We start from the raw sequence: 2,350 nt of genomic DNA on the forward strand, positions 1-2,350 counted from the left end.
ACTGCCTCAGAAACCCAACAAGGGGTCACTATGAGTCAGATCCGATACGATGGCACATAACAACAACAACAGTTTAAAAATCCTCTAATGGGTCTTCAGTGCCTGTCAGATAAAGGCCAGTTTCCCTAGTCTGTCGTACACAGTCTTGCCCTGCTAGCTATTCACTACTCTTATCTCCTATTCCTATTTTCCGTCCTACCCTACCTATCCTAGCCACATGAAAGCATCTCCCGTTGGTCAGATGAGTTTTGTTCTTTCATAGTTCTGTGCCTTTGTCATACTTGTTTACCGGACTAAATTCTCCCCTTCCCTTAGGAGTAATTTCAAGCACCATCTCTGGGACATCCTTTTCTACTTGTTTATTTATTTCTTTTAATTATTGTGATTTGGGTGAAACTTTACAGAGCAAGTTCATTTTCCATACAGCAGTTCATCTATATTTTTTCCATGACATTGATACATAATGTAACTGCTCTCTTCCCAGTTCCTCCCTGTGGTTACCTTTGGCCCATGTCCTTCTTTCCTGTGTATACCTGCCCTCTGAGATACTTTCCTGTGCAAATACTGCCCTTCTTTTCTCCCACGGTTCTAAAGACTGTACCTACCTGGTGTAAGTGTTCTATACGCCTGTTGTTTGATTGATTGGAAGCTACAAGAGTAGGTTCTCTTCCAGACCCAAAGGGTGACTAGTGGCCATAGTCTTGAGAGTTTCACCAGTATCTATCAGACCAGTAAGCCTTGTCTTTATTTTTTTTTTTTTTAATAACTTTTATTGTGGTGAAAATATATACACCAAGACATTCACCAACATAAAAAACTTCCACATTTACAGCTTAGGGACATTGATGACATTTTTCATATTGTGCCAAAACCTGGTCTTTTTTATGATTTCGAGTTTTGTTCCACATTTTCCTCCACTCTATCCAGGATCTCCTATTTTGATCCCTTTCTGGGAGATTGACAGCAGTAGCTGGGTACTATCTAGTTCTTCTGGTCTCAGGGTCATGTAGGCTGAGATTTCCATGGTCCACTAGTCCCTTGGATGAATTTTTTTCATGCATCTTTGGTTTTCTTCATTCGTCTTTGGACAAGGAGAAACCAGTTGTTGCATCTTAGATAGCTGCTTGCAAGCTTTTAAGACCCCGGTCGCTACTCACCAAAGTAGATTGTAGAATGATGTTTTTGTGTAGTATGTTGTGGACATTGACCTTGATGTCCCCAGCAACCATGGTCCCAAGCCCATGGGCTCAGTGACTCATTCCTTCAGGAGGGACACCCTTTTCTGATCATCTGAGGCAGTTAGGTCCCCCTTCTCTTTGGTCTCACAGCACTCTGTTAGTACCTCTAGCACATACTACATTGTACTATTATCGTTTGTTTACCCATAGGCTCTCAATTAATACGAGGCTAGTGAATGAATGGTTTTAGATATCAATGCTTGTTTCTTCTTGGCAGATCCTCTGGATCCTTCCTTTCCAGTGGAGTTTGTGAGACATGGAGACATCATTCGACTAGAACACAAAGAGTAATTCCATTTGCTTTGGGGGTAAATGAATAGAATAGGCACCATGGGTAGGAGTTCTTTTAAGCTGAAGAAAAACAGAAGTGAAATTTGGATGAAAATCTAGTAAATGGAACAAGGCTGCTGTTCTCAAATGGGAGAAACATTCTATGAGGGTTGGTGAAATTAGCAGACCACCTTTGCCTGCCTGTTTTAGTTTTTGGGAGCTTTGAACTTTGTGGTTGGGTACCTTTCAGTTTCCCTTTTGCTAGAGGGAAAAAAAACAAAAGAACCAAACTCAGTGCCATCAAGTCGGATCTGACTCAGCGACCCTTCCTTGGGTTTCTGAGGCAATATCTTTACAGAAGTAGATTGCCCAACCTTCCTTCCAAGGAGTGGCGGATGGGTTTGAATTGCCAGCCTTCTGGTTAGCAATCAAATGCCTGAGGCACTACACCACCAGACCTCTCAGAGGGAAAAAGGAGGGGGAAAAAGTTTATTGGAGCTTCTTAAATGGCTACCTTTGGAAAGATCTGGGAAGTTTATTTAATCAGTGTTCTCACTAAAAATGCTGGGATAATATAAACACATCTTTTAAAAGGCATTAAAGAGATGGCAAGACAGTATGGAGGTAGCAGGCCAAAATTTAAATGAAAAGAGCAATCCAGAGAAATAAATGGGACTGGAACCACTTCTACCTTGATCCCACAATCTTGAGTTTTGATCTTTAACTTTGACTGCCTCTTGAGAAGAGGGATTTCAAAGTCAAAGCTCTGGGCTCACTCAGACTAGTGAATTTAATGTGATCTTCCTCCAACATTTGGAACCCCAGAGGGCCACATCTTTAGG

At 41.5% G+C, this 2,350-nt stretch overlaps 1 protein-coding gene across 1 annotated transcript in view; it reads left to right on the forward strand.

Annotated features, from left to right (window-relative positions):
• POMT2 (protein O-mannosyltransferase 2) overlaps positions 1–2,350 on the forward strand; it is a 49,674-nt gene that overhangs the window by 35,520 nt on the left and 11,804 nt on the right. The window contains 1 exon segment of the mRNA XM_007941409.1: positions 1,456–1,525. Within this exon segment, the coding sequence (XP_007939600.1) occupies positions 1,456–1,525 (70 nt within the window).

Source organism: Orycteropus afer, unplaced genomic scaffold, assembly GCF_000298275.1.
Source record: "Orycteropus afer afer isolate SDZICR_OR568_19922 unplaced genomic scaffold, OryAfe1.0 scaffold00079, whole genome shotgun sequence".
In the NCBI taxonomy this organism is placed as follows: Eukaryota; Metazoa; Chordata; class Mammalia; order Tubulidentata; family Orycteropodidae; genus Orycteropus; species Orycteropus afer.